This window comes from Microcebus murinus, chromosome 7 (genome assembly GCF_040939455.1).
Source record: "Microcebus murinus isolate Inina chromosome 7, M.murinus_Inina_mat1.0, whole genome shotgun sequence".
In the NCBI taxonomy this organism is placed as follows: domain Eukaryota; kingdom Metazoa; phylum Chordata; class Mammalia; order Primates; family Cheirogaleidae; genus Microcebus; species Microcebus murinus.
The window spans coordinates 93985843-94002722 of record NC_134110.1 but is presented as its reverse complement, the minus strand read 5'-3'; the positions used below and the strand labels follow the sequence as shown (position 1 = coordinate 94002722).

The 16880-nt window shown below is 38.0% G+C and overlaps 1 protein-coding gene across 1 annotated transcript in view; it reads left to right on the top strand.

Moving 5' to 3' along the window:
• Positions 1–294: 294 nt before the first annotated feature.
• The window catches only part of NKAIN3 (sodium/potassium transporting ATPase interacting 3), a 671237-nt gene continuing 654651 nt past the window's right edge, over positions 295–16880 (top strand). The window contains exon 1 of the mRNA XM_020288813.2: positions 295–480. Coding sequence (XP_020144402.1) covers positions 427–480 — 54 coding nt within the window. The 5' untranslated portion in view covers positions 295–426. The remainder of the gene's footprint in view (positions 481–16880) is intronic.

The following is a 16880-nucleotide window of genomic DNA, read 5'->3' as shown; positions in this document are numbered from 1 at the left end:
CACACACACACACACACACACACATACCCCAACCCAAACAGCCCACTCCACTTTCCAGACGCCCACCTCCTTCATACTCCCCTCCCCTAAACAGACAGTCACCCACTCGCCATCTGTAGCCTCCTTCCGTCCCCCCGCCCGCCCGCGGGCTCCCCTCCCCAAGCAGCAGACCTGCACCGCGGGAGGCAGGGACCCCCGCCAGACGCTCGGGTCGTGCGCGCCGCACTGACCTCGGCCCGCCCCGCCGGGAAACTAACAAAGGCGGGCGCGAGCCCGCAGCCCGAGAGCGGCGAGGGGCGCCCGCGGGGCCGGCGAGCCTGGGCCCGGCTGGCTAACACCGGGCGGGGGCTGCTCGAAGTCAGGAGGCAGCGGCGCCTGAGGACGCGGATTCCTAGTCGCCCGCGCCGCGCGGACGCCGCCAGCACCATGGGCTGCTGCACCGGGCGCTGCTCGCTCATCTGCCTCTGCGCGCTGCAGCTGGTGAGTGCCCCGCGCGCCCCCGCCCCGACCGTCCCCGCCGGGGCTCGGACCCGGCGCCCCGACCGGCCTTCCGGGCTCTCGCGGCAGTTCGGCAGCTCCGGGCGAGGGGCGGACGGGCGAGCAGGGCGCTCTCGCCGGCTCCTACCCTCCTCGCCACCCCGGCTCGGCTGGCACTGCGCCCCAGCCGCGGGCACTCGCCCAGTCGCCCCTGCCCTGCGGGAGGGCGCGGTTACCCCCCAGTCCCGAGCGCTGGGTTCTCCGCGCCCCGCCGGGCGTCGCCGCGCAGCCCAGGGTTGGCACCCGGGCGGGCGCTGGGGCAGTGAGCTATTTCCTAGCCCCTCGACCCGACACCTGGCTTTGGCATCCTCCGCGTCCCTGCTGAAGTTACACGGCGGCTTGTGGGCTCTTTCTTCTTGGGATGATTTCCAGGAATGTTGCTTAATCACCAGGCGCGAGGGAATGCCCAGGCTCTGAGGAGACTGGAGCAGCCGTAACTCTCCTTAGTTAAGAGTGAGTCGAGGTGGTTCTTACCTTCAGCAGGTTGAAAAGTGGTGGCTGAGGAGCCCCAGACCTCCAGGAGGGAGATCTTGGCTGCGTGTTTCGGCCCCTGCCCTCCCAATTCCGCTTTAGATTTTGTGGAAATGTTGCACGTCCAGGCGGCGACAGAACGACAGCTGTCATCAGGGAGAGAACAGAGTGAAGGGCTCCGTTGGCGCGGTGCCTTGTGGAGAGAGTGCGTGTAATGGGAAGTTAGAAACCAGAGAAGAGAGAAAGGGCCGTTCAGAGGAGCAGATGCTCTTCTTAATCCCTTTGGAACCGGACTGGCCCTGTGGTCACTTGAGGTCAAGGCCACAGACCTTTTGTGTCAGACTTTTGTGTGTGTGAGAAATTAATAGACATCTCCCTTTCATTACACTTAAGACAGATTCTGTAGATGTTCTGCCAAGCTTTCTTCGAAGCATTGTGGTTTTTTTTGTTTTTTGTTTTTTTTTTGGTCACAAACAGTTAGCTAGCATATTTTGACAAGCAAGAGGAAAAAAGCTTTCAATAAACTTTACTGAGTAATGTCAACCCTTGCAAGGCTCATTACCCACGGGATGCAATAATGTTCCTCAATAGTTAGTCCTTTTTCACATCAAGAAGGTTTTAGAGTATTTTCTCTTTTATTTTGCCTTAGTGTTCCAGTCTCCCATAAGAACCTCTTGGATATGTTCTTCATTTTTCACATAATGTGTGCATAATTTATGTATGCATATATTGGAAATCAGTGGCTACTTGTCTTTGAATCTATTGGATAGTCCCTTATGGCCTGTGAAAAACTTAAACATACTTTATAGAGTATTCTTGAAAAATAATTTTAAAAAATCAACATGAATGTTTTCTTTCACTAAGGAAAAAAGGCCAGGGAATAATTTATACTATGGTTTTTAGAAATGGACATGGCTTATAAGTTGGAAAAACTAAATAATTGTTTACTCAAACTTTGATGACATAAGATTGTGGATAGGAACACTGGATTGTATAATCTATTAATATAAAGGCATTATTTCTGTTTTACATTGGAATAACACATAAGGTTTTTTATGTAGTAGATTTATCAATACAATTTTGATTTTCTGACTTGGCATTGTAATATTTGTAATGATAAGGTTTTGAAGTTTCACCCATCAGGCTAGAATACCTCCACTTTCCATGTACATTTTCTCAATTAATACAAATGCAACTTATTCTTGAAGCTTATTTTGAAATTCTATCTTCTTTATAAAGTCTTCTTTGGTGTTCTAGGTAAAATCAGTTATTTTCTTTTAATCTTATAGTACTTCGCTTTTTACTCTGTTATAAAATATTTTGTTCTCTCCTAAATAATTTTGAACTATTTACACACATTTCTCACCATTAGACTGTGGTCTACTTGAGGGTAGGAACCAAACCTTATTCATCTTTGCTAATCCTGCAAGTTCTTAGCATTCGTACTAGGAGCTGAACCATGTTTGAATTTATAATAATACCTAACATTTACAATCCATACAGAGTTCTGACATAAATTTTTGTCCCCTAAAATTATCCTCTGAGGAAGGTACTTATTTCACTAGTTTGCAGATGAGGAAGTTGATAGTCATAGAGTTAAACAGTTTTTCCAAAATTGATAGGTTTTAGGATGGTAGAGACAATGGGGTGATGGTAAACATTTAACAACTGGATATCAAGCAAAACAAAAACATATATGTATATGATACATTATAATATCATACATGATAATATTATCTATATACAGAATGTGTAGCAATCAATTGAAAAATAATATTGAGAATAACATTGTGATACTCTTCAGTGTGAATTCTATATAGCCATTTAATTCTAGCAGCATCCTTTTGTTGAAATTGACAAACTCTTGGTTCTGTAGTTCTGATATGAATACTGGTTAATAGTTTTACTTGCTTTAAGGAGAAAGAAGAAAGTAAAACAAGGAAGGCAGTATTGGAACTTTATTCCATTAATGACATAAACAAATTCTTTGCTACCCTAGTTAATAGTTTTCAAATACTCAAAAATTATTTCCTCAGTTTCTTTTGTGCTATTGATAATGTTATGGCTGCAGATATGACACACTTTGCGGTTTGATTTATATTGTTAAAAATGTTTCTACATCATTTTCTTATGTCTAGATAATCAACAAAACAGTGTCATCCCTTGATTTGCAGTATTTGCCAAAGTCTTCAGTGTGAAAACTCACACCTTGTCCAGTGTCAAGGATGCCTTTATATAGTATTTCTATCATATAGATAAAATAGGCATAACTAAGCTCAAGAGCATTGATAAGGTAAAACACACAATAAAATAATTAGGAAGAGATAAGTTTTAACTCTTTAGTACCTCTGTTTTTAATAGGACTGATTTAAATGTAATTTTGTATAATTTGATGTTTAATAATGGCTGTATTTAACATATGGCTCACAAAATTCCTAAAAAATCTTAGCAAGCCAACTCTCCGAGCCCATATAAACCTGCTCCAGCAGACCACAGGGTGGAGGCCCCTGTGTCCCGGATCTGGTATTCTTTCCACTGAAGCCAGCTGTCTTTTTTCCCCCTTTCATGTTGTTCTCTGCTCCCACCAGCTGTCGAAAGACGGAGGTTATGAAGCAGTAAACAAGTTTGGGGGTAAAAAGGGGACAATATTTGGAGAGCAAATTTGCTGAAGACAGTGTACATGCTCATGACTAAGACTTGACTATGAGGTCACTAAATAGATGGCACATTAGCTCCTCCTAAAAGTTAAAAAAAAAAAAACAAATGAAGGGTTTTAATTATCTTATTGTCATTGCATGTAAACTACCCTTCAGAGTGGGAAAACTCAGACTGGGAAATCTAATTGGAGAGAAATGATCATTTCAGGCTGGTATCTGTGGATGAGCTTTGGTTTGCAACATCTGATTCTTCTTTTCCCTTTTTTCATTCCACTGCTCTGGCCATCTTCCATCCTTACTTTTTCCTTCATGCTTCTACCCCCAAGAAAATTTGTGTGTTCACCCCATATTTTACATTCCTAGTCCTGATTTTGCCAGACAAACTTAAAGAGAAAGCAACAAGCAGGAATACAAGCCCATAGAAAACTGTGTGAAATAAATCTTTTTTTAAAAAAGCAGTTCATTACTATGTTACAAATCCATCAAGTCATCCAAGAGCCTTTAAATACACATTTGTGTAGATACTTCTGTTTTTGCTTGTTTTATAGTAATGTATATTCTATCATTAGATATGTATAATCTAGACATAAGACCTGATCATATACTTTTAGTACATTATTTTTAGTTATCATATATAAGTGAGCCTTAATTGTGTGTTTTTAAAGTCTAACATTCCGCATGTCATTTCAGAGCCATCTTCTGAGAGTAGCTTCAGTGAAGCATTGAACTTATTTTGGCAGCATTGTTCCAACAAAGCTTTAGACATCTTCCAACAGCCCAGCAATCAGACTTGAAGGCATTTCAACAAAACTTTGTCTCTGGATGCTGTTATGACCATGGGACATTTATTGCACCTTGCATCGCTTTTAGGTGAAGGTCATATTACTGTTAGAAATAATAATCAGTTCAACAAAACTCAAAACTCTCACTAGACTTACCTATGGTAACAGAAACTCTAAAAGATTTATAGAAAATAAGCAGTCTTTAACACATATGGGTCATATGTGTTTATTTTAGAAAACATTCTCTCAAATGAAAACTAGAATTTTGTGTCTCATAGTAGAAATGAAGCTTTGTTAATTTTCTCTCCATACCACATTCAAACCATCTGTGAGATAAACCACCTGTGACCCTATAATGCTAAGATAAAATGTGTTAGGAGGTGTCTGAAGGATGGTGGTGTAGCGTTGGTAACACGTTATCAACTGAGTTCTATGAAATGCACAGCTCACCTGTCATAGATATTGGACAGGGAACACAGAAGTGCATTTCTTTAACTATGTATATTTACTGGTGCTTTTGCTTTAACATAGTTTTAATTTTAAGAGCTCTTTTTCTTAAAAGGGGGGATTGTGTGTGTGTGTGTGCATGCATGTGTGTATATGCTGAGCAGAAGTGTTTGGAGACATAAGGGTTCTGTTTTAGATACTGTAAGATCCTGCCACTTGAGGTCAAGTAAGTGTCAACTTCATGAGTTTGGAACCCAGAGGACAAGATTGGGCTGAATATTCAGAATTGGGAATCATGAACAAGAGTGTTACTTAAAAGCCCTGGATGAGATTGCTTCGAGAAAGAGTGTATATATGAGACTAGTACTGAAAATGGGACTTAACACAAAGTGAGTAGAGAACAAGGAGCCAGCAAAGGATATAGAAGAAGAGGCCAGAAAGAATCAACTTGCTTTAAAAAGCAGAGCTTAGTATTTCAAGAAAAAAGTAAAAATAATAAAAAAAATGGAGCTGGAATCACTAGTAATAATAAAGATGTACCAAGAAATGATGATTATTAAATAGATTTTTTTTCTGTGAGGTTAAGAGCAAGGTTACCATTTTAATGTTAGTTATATAAAAATATGAATCCTTATATTTTTGTATTCTGTCCCAGTAAGCCAGGTTCTATAGTATCAAATTCAATAGGAAAAATGATTTCCATCACATTTCATGTTGTAGCAAGCGAGACATTTTATTTCATGAGAATTAATTACTAATTTTATTAAACATTTAGTAAAGTGCTAAACAGTCATTTAAATTACCTTTAACACTAATGGAGTCAACATGGATTAGTTGTAATCAAACAACGTTGACCCTTTAGTTAACAGAGTGCTTTGCTTTTATAGATAATTAAGTAAATAAGAGAACAATGTTAGCAAGGACTGAGAAGAGTGTTAACGGATGAATTGTGTTCCCCGAATAAGATACGTTGAAGTCCTAACCCCAGTACCTCTGAATGTGAGCTTATTTTTGGAAATGGGATTCTTACAGAGGTAATTAAGTTAAAATGAAGTCATTAAGGTAGGAACTAATCCCATATGACTGGTGACCTTAAAAAAATGGAAATTTGGACCCAGAGACAGACCAGTACAGAAGGAAGAGAATGTGAAGACAGAGAAAGGCGTGTGCAGATGAGATTGGAGTGGTTCCAGCCTGGGGAGGCTAAAGATTGCCTGCAAACCACCTGAAGCTGGGAAGAGGTGAGGACAACTCCCCTGCAGTTCTCAGAGGGAGCAAGGGCCTGCTGTCATCTTGATTTTGGACTTTAAGCTTCCAGAACTGTGTAAAGAATATGTTTTTGTTGTTTTAAACCACTTGGTTGTGGTACTTGGTTACAAAAGCCCTAGACACTGAGAGAGAGAGAGAGAGAGAGAGAGAGAGAGAGAGAGAGAGAGAGAGAGAGAGAGAGAGAGAATGTCTGGAATAAGTCTGAAGGAAGAACAAACCTAGGTTTGAACAAAACCATTTAAATAGTGAAAGAAATGCTAACAAGTTCAATGTGGATGTAGATTTGGGTTGATTGGCTGCAGAGGGTTAAGACCAAGTCAAGGCAAGAATCTTTAGACCCAAAAGGTCAAGTTCTTAGGTCAGGCTGGAGTCCTCTTATATAGCAGTTCCCTCATGGGGGTCTTTGGATCAGTGATATCAGAATCACTTGAGGAAGCTTCTGAAAGATGGTGGCTCAAGCTCTACCAGGACCTGCTGTAGAGAAACCTTTTGGAGAAGGGCTTAAGAATCACGAATAATCGGGGACTGGGCGCGGTCGCTCACGCACTCTGGGAGGCCGAGGCTGGCGGATCATTTGCGCTCAGGAGTTTGAGACCAGCCTGAGCAGCAGGAAGACCCAGTCTCTACCAAAAATAGAAAAAATTAGCCGGGCATGGTGGCGCATGCCTATAGTCCCAGCTACTCAGAAGGCTGAGGCAGGAGGATCGCTTGAGCCCAGGAGTTTGAGGTTGCTGTGAGCTAGGCTGATGCCATGGCACTCTAACCCAAGCAATAGAGTAAGACTGGGTCTCAAAAATAAATAAGGAAGAAAGAAAGAAAGAGAGAGAGAGAGAGAGAGAGAGAGAGAGAGAGAGAGAGAGAAAGAAAGAAAGAATCATGAATAATCAAAGGCTCCTTGCGTGTTTCTGATTGAGGTAGACTGAGTTTTGAGGGCTTTTACTCAAATGAAGCGAGTCATCTGGGTGAGAAGAGCTTGAAGAGAAATTACTTTGGACATTTCTTCCTGGTAAGGGGGTTAGTTTCCTACGATGATTCAGATTTCTACTCAGCTGACTTGTCACTCTTTACTCTTTAAGATTTTGCGTTGCGTTGTTTCTCATAAGGAAGCTTAATGTCTATGAAACAAACCATGGAGTCATCCTAGGTTTGTGGTATGAATTGGAGGAGAGGGGGGTGTTTTCCCTCCTGACTAGGTCAGTCGCTGAGGCTGCCTGCCCTCTGCACAGGTGGCATTGGTGTGTCTGAGGCAGGCTCCCTGCTCTGTCATGGTGTAGGCTGGGTCAGGTTCACAGCCTAGACTGGACAGGGAGGCCAGAGAGAGGCACCAGGAGGAAGTGGGCTGCTGCCTCTTTACAACCCCTATTGACACTGCCTCTGTTTCCTTGCCCAGGACTGTAAAGAATCACTCTGCTTTTATAAAAGGTGCCTTGGGACTCATACTGCACGGTTTCAAGGTTTACTTGAAATAAGTGGTTTCAACATTTCTTCCACAGGACACGCTAAAACCTATTTCTAGACCCTATTTGTGAAGCTGAGAAATGTTCCTAGTTTTGCTTTACAAACCCAAATCCTTATTTTATTATCTGTTTTAATTGACAAATAGTAATTGTCTATATTTATGGGGTACAATATAATATTTTAATATATGTATATAATGTGGAATGATGAAAACAAGGTAATGTGCATTTTTTGGCCTCAATTATCATCTTTTTGTGGCAAGACATTTGAAATTTACTCCCTTACTCTACATTTTGAAATATGCATACATTTTTATGACTGTAGTCACTATCCTGTGCGATAAATCTCAGATCCAAGTACTTATGTTTGTAACCTTGATGAACATTAATTTGAATATGTCCTTCTGATAGGTATTTATAAGAAAGTATAAGAAAGTTCTGCAGTCCTCATGGCTTAAGCCTCTTTGATACATGAATATCAAATTTATAACATCGGACCTTTTCTCTCCTAAGCTCGTTACTTATTTCACTTTTTCTTTTATTGACAAGTATGTCACATTCTTCAGGTTGAAACCTAACTTGTGATTCCTTCTTTCCCGAATTCCCCCTTTAGTTTTCTTGTCCTTCCCAGATATATTGAATTCACTGTCTACAATGTTGCCTGATTAATCTTCCTTAAATGGTAATTTCACCATGTCACTCCTCTTTAGAAAAGTAATGTCTCTATTCAAGCTGCCATTTGCCCTTTATTCCCTACCGATATAGAATTATTTGCCAGTTCTCCAAGTCTACATCCTCAGTTCCATAGGGACAAATCTTAGTATTTCACTAACAACCCATATTCATACCCTTGTGCCCTTGAACACATGTAATTCGGCCTTCCTGAAGCAGATTTTAGAGTTGCAAACTGAGAACATGGAAATAAACAAACTTCACTGAAATGGAACTGTCTAACTGTACTTTTATTATTTTATTCTTTATAAAATTATCAAGTGCTATTGATTTTTAAAATAATGTCCCCAAATCATTTTCATTCTGGTCACTCCTATGTGGAAATTTGTTTTGCCCAGGGTTTGTTTGTTTGTTTCCTAAGAAGATAGTCCTTATTATAAGATTCTGAGAAATTGTCTTCTATCACTAGAACTTCAATAGCATTTGCTATTAGTACATGAGCTACGTTGTCTATATTTTTTTCTAACTTTCTCTTACAAATTTTACCTGTGATGTAGAAATGTACAATTTAGGTCTCTAGGAAAGATTTGAACAAGTATTCACATTATGTACAGGAAGAAGAATTTCAAATAATTTAAACATGAAAACTTGAGTCTATATTACTTAAGATTTTGGTATTAAAGACAAAATACACATTGATATAAAAAATCCATTTTTTTGCAGAAGTTTATGAATGAGCACGGAAAAGAACAAATCTGTATATGTATACTTTGACTATCATTTGCTTTCATTAGATAAAGTATATCTTGCTTAAAGAAGCAGATTTAGAAGCATTTAATAAAAACCACTTATTAAAGATAAAAATAAGTCAGAATAAGTCAGAATAAAAATAAGTCAGAATGAAAAACACAAAATTGGCAGGCTTTGGGAACAAGATGACAGACAAGATGTTAATGAGCTCGGCTTGTAGTAGGCCTTACTTTCTTCAGAAGGTCCCAGTGCCACAATGAAACCATAATGGTGCTAGGAAGAAAAATGGAGCAAATAGAAGATCAGCAAAATTGAAGAAACCAAGAGATGAGCAAAATATATTCAACCCAGGATCTTAAGATAAGGTTGTGCACTGCACAAAAGTGCTCATGTGTTAAGACTGAGGTCCAGCACTTGTTTTGCTTACACGAGGGGCAACCGGGCCTGGTACTGGAGAATTGGTACCTTTTGGCTTTATATTTTGAGTTAGCTGCCTAAATCCCAATTTGGAACTGATATAGAATGAGACAATTAATATAGTGATCAATTCAAAAGTAAATTTGATTGTGTAAATTAGGCTTTACAATGGTTTAGGCAACAATAAGATTAAAAAGAAAAACCACAAATGAGTCTTTACTGCTTATTTTGATTTTCTTATAATATTAATACTTTGTCTCACCTTAAAGTAACTTTAACATTGATTTTGAAAAATAGGAGAGATTTTTCAAACCATTTTGTGGATGTTTTGAATGTCAATTCTAGGGAAAATATTTGATAATGTTAAAATATAGTTTCTTAAGTGCATCAAAAATGTATGCTTTTAATCCCCATTAACACTAATTGGTATTAATATGTGTGAATCTTCATGCATCTACAACAGAATGTAACATTAGAGTAAGAGATGAAACGTCATTAATGATTAGTATTCAAAATGCCAATCGAATGGTAGTACAAGCAAATGGCATGTGGCAAAAACTAATTTGCATTTATTTTGATATATTTTGCAAAGAAACTAAAATAAAATGGGAGATAGGCCCTGAATGCCTTGTGATGGAACATTCTTATCTTAGTTCTAGATAGAGTACAAGAGAATAGTTATTTTAAGGTGTGCATAGTAACCAAACAAAATCAGGTAAAAGCGCTGACATAGGGAAGGGGAAACCCTTTCTAGTAGACCTAGTAGACTGTGGTTCTGTTTGACACTGGTAAGAGGCTCCCCAGTTTATTGAATTGGAGAAGCATTTGTCCACTGGGAAAAGGAGATGAGGGTGAAGGTCTGTGCGCAGTAGGGGTTGGGTTACTCACAAGGGCTCCCCCTGTAAGAATTAGATGGCTCACTGTTGAGGGAAGCTTGGGGAAGATCATGGCCCTGTTATGTTTCTTTTCTCCACTCCCTCCATAGGTAATTACCTGCATTATGAAGAGTTTCATGCAGATGCTTTGCTCCTTTAGTAACGGGAGGTATTGGGACAGGATTTTAGCAATCAGATTCTCGTGAGAGATACGAGCTCAGTGAGGGTGCTGATAAGTCATAAATATATTTATGACAGTTTTGCTCTATTCCAGTAATGAAAGACATAGTTATACTTTGGTATTGATTCATATGTGGCATGATAGAACTTGTGTGTGAGAAGACAGAGGCTACAGAGGTTGACTGTTTAAATCGGTTAATTACGGTACAAAGAGGAATGCTGTACACTCAAGTTATGTTTCCAGTGCTAGTAACTAGCTGTAAATGATCATAATTAAGGTAATGGGAAATATAAATGCCTATTAATGATAATCTTTTATCCAAATTTGTATTTAACATATTAATTATTGATGAAGGAGTTCTTTTAAATTATAGTTTATGAAAAGTAACAAATCTTAGAGTTAAGTCATCTGGGCTAGAGGCATCTTTAGCTCCAAGACAGTTCTGTGTGTGGTGCTTCTCTTGTTGATTCTTAAATATCTCTAGCAATGCAAATCTTGCTTCAATTTCTAGTTTATCTTCCATTCATTTGCTTTTTATTTGAATGGAACAGCAGATGGAGGCAGTCATAGGCTGGGGTAGGCTTGTGCCAACTAAGGAGAGTTAACTGTTGGGTTTCCAGGAATTTTGTGAGCTGGTTATTAAACATAGCTTTATTAAAACATTATTCTATAAACATGTAATTAAAAATAAAGATAATAAATGTTCAAAAGTCACCACTTTCTAATTGTTTTACTGAATTGTACTACTATCTATGCTCTGGAGGTTATTTTATATCTGTGTTCTGGAAATTCTATATAACAGCATGCTATTTATTGAGTGTGTCTTCCCAACTGTACATCCAGTGACATTATATTGTTAGCTGAAAATCTATCATGGAGGAAGTATTTACATTGTGTAAATATAGACATGCCTACAAATCAGTCCTTCCTCAAGCCCCCCAGGCCAGTTATTAAACATTTACTAGCACATCACCAGGCAGGGGCTTTTATCCTAAGAAGGCCATTTTTTTTTCCCTTGTATAAGTGGAAACTGATTTATAAGTCTTTAACATAACTAATTAATGTATATATGAAATAAGTATATTTCATAACCTGAGTGTTTCATTTATTGCTTTGAGTACATCTGCAAAATTATTTAAATGTAATGGGGACGTTTTTATTTTCAAAAATTGCCATATTAAGTCCTTTTGGACTTAATGGCTTTCACATCTTCCTAAAATGTTTATGCACATTGCATGATAACTGGTTTCTTGGTAACTGATTTGGAACCAAATGATCCAGAATTGATAATGGTTCATAGGTTTCACTTTTAGGTGACTGACTAGAATCTAGAATGGCTCACTGTAAGGGCACATTATTTCTGCCTAATGGGTGTTGATTAGTTCCCATGAAAAAGGGAGGACTTACTCCAATGCCTAATTCCTCCACCTGTCTGCATTAGTGGCCCTAACCAGCTCCTTCCATGAGGATGTCAAGTAATTGATGGCAAATAGATTTGAAACCTTTTTATATCCACATCTGGTTCTTCCAGTTTGGGTGATCTTCATTTTCCACTGTCCCTGCATTGAAATACTAAATATTCCATCTTGAAGGAGGCTTCAGAAAGGTGATTTATTTGAGAGCACACTAAAAGTTATTTAGCTCATAAAATTTATCTTCTAAATTTTGAAAAGGAATCATTGTTACAAATGGAACAAAATCCCATTGCACCCCAAATTCCCTTGTTTCATTCTTATAACATCTTCATGAGGAAGATATTAATATATTCTGATTTACAGATGAGAAAACTGAAATGTGGGGAAATCAAGCAGTATATTGAAAACATAGGTTATGATATGACTTAAAGCATGAAAAAAGTAGAAATGTGGACAACAAAACTCTGTGTGTGTGTGTGTGTGTGTGTGTGTGTGTGTTATCTTATGACTGGATTAAAAGAGAGAGCTGTTTTTCTAGGCTTAGGCCAAATCTGCTGTAAAGAATAATTATTTAAGCAAGCAATTTCTTTACATGAAATGTGACTTTTAAAATGTAACCCAGGTAACTTAAGTAAGACGGAGTGACGCTTTAACTCTTGGGCACAGCTTTTTGTTTTGTTTTGTTTCGTTTCGCTATTTTTATTGGTAGAGGGTAACTTTCCTCATGATTGATATCTATTTTTGGAATCCCTCAGGAGACACCCCAATTTATCCTGAAACAAAAGAATGAAATGCAAACTTTCTTCAGAGCAAGTATTCTGCAATTTTTGCATGCTCTATTGTCTTCACCTGATGAACCATTTCTGACAATGTTTTATCACGGTCCAGATATAATCTGTTAATACCACAGGGACCTGTACTTACAAATATTCTCTCTCTCCCCGTGAGAGTTGAAACCACTAATTCTTTTTGCTGTCTGATGGGAAACTCTTCTTTGGCCTTATAGTGTTGTGATTGCCAAAGGTCTGAATGTTGCAACCACACCCCTGGCAGAGTGTTTTGAATGCAGGGCCCATTAGAGGGAAGCATTAGATGAAGCCACTGAACCATTAGGAGGCCTGCAAAGATCCTTTAACAGTCTTTTCATCTAAAAAAGAGCTGTGGTTGGAAATACACAGATGGAGCTGTCCTTAGGGATGTGCTTTTCACACACGTGGGTTCTGTTGAAGCATTTCACACAAGAAGGAGACTTAACGTTTTGTAACATTTCACAGACCCTACATCATACAGAGGATCATTGGTCATCTATTATTAATATGTTTGTTTGGCTCAACCAAAAGTGTCTTCATACATACTTTTTAACCCCTTCAGTACTAATGATACTTTCAGTAGAGGTTTCGGAGGGTTTTGATTCAAGATATAAGTAATAACGTAATTTAGTAGCTTAGTTTTTCTTTTAAGAAAACATAAAGTACAGAATATTAATTTTCTTAGTGTATTTTCCCTTACTGATGACAAACTGATTTGCTATTTGCAAACATCTGCATGGATTCGAATTCAAATTGCTTTATTTTTATTCTGTTATATTTAAGAAATAATATTGCTTTCATATTTAGAGGACACGAAGGTTAAACAGATGATTATATTTAAACATATTTTTACACATCTAAACTTTGTACTTCTTATATTTTTAGGTACCATAAAACTTAATTTGATTCTGAAATGCTGGTTAGTTGTCCACTCTACCAATGAAAGGTATATAATGCTCTGGGGAGAATGGTAGTCAAAGCTCTTTTTGTAAATAGAAATATACTTTTCCTTGAGTCAATATGTGTTTTGCATTATATTTAATTAAAAGACAATCTGATATTTTAGATTTGGACTAAATGTTACCTGGAATACCCATGTGCTTTACATGGCCCAAAATGAAAGGATAAGCTGTGGAAAACTGTTGTCCCATAGACATCAAAATTATGCTGCTGATAGTTAGCTGCTGTGTAGCCATGATTTTCTCCCAGGTGCTCAAAGGAATACTGGAGGCTGACCTCATGGGGGAGTGGGTGAAGAATTCACAACTTGATGGTACGACTTGATGGTAGGTGCTCTAGGAGCAACATCTAATGTGTTGAAACTTATCCCCAGTTAGCATATGATAGCCGCAGAAAATCAGTAATGTTAGGAATGAGTTGTCCCAATTGAACTACATTTGAGTGACCCCAGCTCTTGCTATATGCAAAAATCAACTTAAAATGGATTAAAGACTTAACTGTAAGACCTGTGACTATAAAGATACTAGAATAAAACAGGAAAACCTCTCCCAGATGTTGATCTAGGCATACAGTTTATACCTAAGACCTCAAAAAGTAACAAGAACAAAAATAGAAAATAGGACTTCATTAAACTAAATGGCTTCTGCACAGCAAAATAAATAACAGAGTGAAGAGGAAACCTATTGATTGGGAGAAAATATCGTCAAACTATTCATCCAACAGAGGACTAATATTTAGAATATACAAGGAACTCAAACAACTCCACAGGAAAAAAATAATCCCATTAAAAATGGGCAAAGGACATGAATAGACATTTTTCAGAAGGAGATATCCAAATGGCCAAAAATCACATGGAAAAAAATGCTCAACATCACTAATCATCAGAGAATTACAAATAAAAACCACAATGAGATATCATCTTACCCCAGTGAGAATGACTTTTACTAAAAAGACAAAAAATAACAGATGTTGACAAGGATGTAGAAAAAAGGGAACCTCTTATACATCGTTGGTGGGAATGTAAACTAGTACAGTCAATATAGAAAATATTATAGAGATTTCTCCAAAAAGTAAACACAGAATTATCATTTAATCCAGCAATCTCACCCAACGGAAAGAAGTCGTTTTATCAATTGGATAGTTGCACTCACATGTTTATTGCAGTACTGTTCACAATAGCAAAGATGTGGAATCAATCTGAGCGTCCATCAGTGGATGAATGGATAAAGAAAATGTGGTATATCTACACAATGGAATACTATTCAGCCCTTAAAAATAATGAAATCATTTAATTTGCAATAATGTGGATGGAACTAGAGGTCATTCTTTTAAGTGAAATAAGCCAGGCACAAAAAGATAAATATCACATATTCTCACTTATATGTGAGAACTAAAAAATTTGAACACAGGGAGGTAGAGAGTGGAAAAATAGAAAACAGAGACTGAGAAAGATGGGTAGGGGTTGTGGGGAGGATGAAGAGAAGTGGGTTAAAGGGTACAGACATACAGTAATCTAAAAGGAATAAATGCAATGTTTGATAGCAGAGTAGGATAACTATGCCTAGTAAAATTATATTGGACTTGGGCAATGGACATCTTAAATACCCTGATTTGATCAGTATGCATTATGTGCATATAGTAAATTTTCTCATGTACTTCATAAACATGCATAAATAAAAAGTGAGTGAAGAGATAGTGTAAACCATAGCAAATTTAATAAGCTTTAATCTGTAAACCTAAGGAATAAAATCATTGAACATTTCTGGAAGTTTCTGATTTTGGACTTATTTTCTTCTATTCTATTCAGGTATAAGGGAAATGGTGTTTTGGCAGGGCTACATTACATATTAATGCATGAACTCTGATGTGTGCAATGATAATTTGCAAGAAAGTTCTTCGATCTATTGAAAGTCAGCCCTCGACACAAGGGTTTGTAAAAAAGATTAGAAAAAAAGATAAAAAGAATTAAATAAATAAAGAAAAAAAAAAGAAAAAAGTCCTTGATATAAATATTTAAACAAATCATAGACAAAAGATGAATCAGCAATCAGCAATTTAATATTTTCTTAAGCAGTAAATAATTGGAATGCATAAATATAGCATGCTATGTAGCAATCTATTCTCAACATTGATCAGATATATTTAAATAAAGGAATGCAATAGTTTCATATGTCTCATGCTGAAGTATTTTGCAAAATATAGTCAAAGAGAAAGCTAATTTGGAACTATTAATAGTTCAGAAGGAAAAATGAAGGAATGCAGATTATTTAGCCCAATGGTGAATTATTAGTATCACAATAATTCTGACTCTCTCAGAATGTTGAAAGGAAAATATCGCCCTACTCTTTATCCGCTTTCTTCATCCCTGGAATCATTGTTCTACTTTGTATTTTCTGAGCCACTCAATTCCTGAGCCAATATTGGCAGAGTCAAGAGAATATGTATATTATCTTCAGCTCTTCAATTGGTTTCCATTAAGACATTAAATCATATACTTAAACCTCTTCTTTTTAGAAGCAGGCAGAATGACAGATAATATTTTAAGATGACAGAGAAACTTGGACACCTTACAAAAGTGGTCCCTTGTTACTCCTTACCCACTTGGTTCCCAAGGTTTCTCAGTGGTTCCCAAGGTCTAGCAACTGTAATCTACTAGTGAATGTACCTTATCTCATCGGACTAGGCCTATGGTTCTAATTGAAGTTAACGTGGCACCATTGTTAGCTACAGCTTCCACTTGTGTTCTGCATCAGTCTCTTACTACTGAGAAAGATGCAGGCACAGGGGTGTATATTCCAATTTTTATTATACAGATTCCTCACTCCACAGACCCCAGCTGCAGCTGGATCTGTCCAGTTGTCCACTGTGATGGGAAAATAATAACATCATGGTGCCTGTACTGCTGTTCCTGTGACCATAGTCTGCCTGTGTTACTCTATGAATCTCTGTCCTCAGTGGCAATTTTTGTGAGTGTGACACTCTCATGGAGACTCTGAGGTCACCTGGAGCAGTGTTTTATGATCTGAACTTTCCCACCCATATAGCTGAGAAAAGACCCAGGTGACATTTCCAGCACAGCCACTTTCTTGACATAAGAGAAAAGTAATATCAGAAATCTGCAATTTATGGCAGCATATTGTGAATAAAACAGGTGCATAAAAGGTGCCATCACAGAAAAGGG